Consider the following 2838-nt stretch of genomic DNA (forward strand, 5'->3'; position numbering starts at 1 on the left):
CATTGCCAGTTTACTGGAGAGCAAATTCGAAGGCTTGGGTTACCAGAGATATTTTCAGTGATTGGTTTTATAATTGCTTTGTTATAGAAGTTGAGAAATATTTAAAGAAGAGGAATTTGGACTTCAAAGCTTTGTTGCTTTTAGATAACGCTCCAGGTCATCCACAAAATTTGACTCATCCTAATGTCAAAATTATGTTCATGCCACCTAATACCACGTCACTGTTGCAGCCAATGGATCAAGGGATAATTTACACATTCAAAATGTATTATATCCGAAGGTCTTTGCAGTGGATTTTAAATTTAACAGAGTCGTCATCTGTGGATTTAACAAGCGCTTGGAAGACAATCAAAGACTGTATCCAAATAATAGCGAAATCATTAAAGGAGCTGAAAAAGTCAACATTAAGTGGATGCTGGAATAAAATATTGCCGTCTGTGGATGTGTAAGAAGAAACAGGGGTAGCATCTGAAGAAAACGGACTTACCGAAATCTTAGCAATTGCACACTTAATCGACGGTGAAGGATTTAATGATATGGTGGCAGAAGATTTACAAGATCTACTGCAGGAAACCGAATTAGAAGATTCCGATTTAATTCAAATCATATCGGAAAGTCCTAATAAGCAAAATTCTGATAGCAGCGACACTGAAGACGATAGCGAAACTCATGAATTAACGGTTAAGGATCTTCAAAAGGGAATGAGTCTAGCCAAAAACTTGGAGTCGTTTTTTTTAAATGCCGATCCTTCTGCTGAAAGGCGATTAAAGTTTAAAAGAGAACTTGAAAATTGTATGTTACCATACAAACAAATTTATAAAAAACTGTCAAACAAACAGTCAAAACTAACAGATTTTTTTAAAAAACAGCCCCAAATGGATGCACCTCAAAAGCGCGCACGATTGACCATAAGCAGCGATGAAGAACAGATTTGAATAGCATGATTGTATTTTGATAAATTTTGAATTCCTTTAGTTACTTTATTTTTTTAAGTTTGTTAATTTTTTTAATTATACAAACAAGTAAACTTTAGAATGAAAATCAATTTTTGTTTATTTTTTTAGTTATAACTACAATTAAAATTAATAAAGAGTAAAAAAAACGGCTTTTGATGTATTTTTTGATATCCTGGAACGGAACCCTACTTTTTGTACTGGTTTCTTGTTTCACTTAACACGGTTTCGTTTAACACGGTATTATACGGGAACGTAACCCCCGTGTTAAGCGAGGTCTACCTGTACTTATGCTTTTAATTTATAAGGTAATTATATGTTTTTATACACTTGCTACCACATGAATATATGAATTGGTGATAAGAATATATGAATTCGCCTTGGAAGATAGAAAGCGAGTAAGAATAAATTCCGAACAAAGGAATTTGTCTTCTTTCAACTTAAATAAATGCATTTGCAAACAAAAGTGCGTACGTTACTTAGTGGCTTGGTAATGGCGAGTTCGTAAGGATCTATTGATTGCATTATAAACATTTTCATTTATTACTTCCATTACAACTCGGTCCGGAAAATGAATAAATAAATTATATGTATATCAGAAAATTAATAAGATGAAATGAAATTATTGTTCGATTTCTAACCAAACCTATGTATGTAACTCAATCGCCTAATGGTTTGCGGAAACGTAAACATATGTTTACACATCCAATTTCGTGAGTAGGTACCTGGTACTCACACCTTTTTTAAGAAGTTTCACTTCTATCATGTGTACGGTGTTACACACGCATTTTTTCGTATGTAAACAGTAATTTATTTATTTTGATACACACAATGTCTTATTATTTTTTGAGGTATTTTTCGCTATCACGCTTTGATTTTTTATACTGCTGAGGGCAGTTCGTGACGACACAAAACTCGAATAATAGTTTAGTGTATCTTTTGATGGTTAACTATATTTAGCTACACGATAAATATGATTTTTTATGGAGCGAATAAATATGACGTCCGTACTCAAACATAGTTGTAAAAAAAATCTTTTTAATACAGAATTATTTTATAACTTGGTTTTAAAAGAAACAATTTTGTGTTCCTAATTTTGTATTGGATAGTTCATCTCGAAAAAGCAAATAATCTGGTCATAATTATGTTTCTAAACAAAAAAAAGCCTAATATAACAATATTGTTAAATTTATTAAGGTCAGAAGTCTACCGGATATCCGAATCCGGCTCATATTTTTACATGGTATCCGGAATCCGGTTATCCGGCAAAATCTCAGTGTAACTAATAAAAAATATCAATTTAGTTTATTTTTACTAGGCAGAGTGGAGTACTAATCTTACATTTTATTAACTTCTTTTCATATAAATAGAAAAATATTAACACGAAATATGACTACTCTTTTCTTACTACAAAAATATGTATAACAGGCTTATAAAAAATTAATAAATGTAAAGTTAATACATACATACTTATGTACTTGCTGATTTGTTTTACAGAATTATTTAAAAGCAATCGTCTCGGTTGCTCAGCAAACCGGTCATTCGTTTTTTCAATTATGTCACATTGATTCTCTAAAACAAAATTTCGATGCACGCTTAAGATGCATAAACCTAAATTTTATAAGAAATTCAACTGATAATTTATAAAAATTATTACCGTTAAGTTGATTTACGCTTGTTGTGGAGCGCAGCCATGTTTTTACCTTTCATATGCTTGAAACAAAATATTTGATATTTTGCTTACTTCAACTGAATTAGAGCGGTATCGAAAGCAGCTGATCCCATTTCGTCGCATTTATAATTTAGGTGACCATATTCTGAAAAACTAAACCTTATTTACAAATGATGAAATGATAACAACTATATATGAAAAACAAGGAGAAAT

At 31.4% G+C, this 2838-nt stretch overlaps 1 protein-coding gene across 1 annotated transcript in view; it reads left to right on the top strand.

The window, feature by feature from the left end:
• LOC108365105 (uncharacterized) overlaps nucleotides 1-1015 on the top strand; it is a 2622-nt gene extending 1607 nt beyond the window's left edge. The window contains exon 2 of the mRNA XM_017619064.1: nucleotides 540-1015. Within this exon, the coding sequence (XP_017474553.1) occupies nucleotides 540-935 (396 nt within the window). The 3' untranslated portion in view covers nucleotides 936-1015. The remainder of the gene's footprint in view (nucleotides 1-539) is intronic.
• Nucleotides 1016-2838: the final 1823 nt, after the last annotated feature.

The sequence above is a fragment of the Rhagoletis zephyria genome, unplaced genomic scaffold (assembly GCF_001687245.7).
Source record: "Rhagoletis zephyria isolate East Lansing unplaced genomic scaffold, Rhagoletis_zephyria_1.1 Rzeph_scaffold_01778, whole genome shotgun sequence".
Classification (NCBI taxonomy): Eukaryota; Metazoa; Arthropoda; class Insecta; order Diptera; family Tephritidae; genus Rhagoletis; species Rhagoletis zephyria.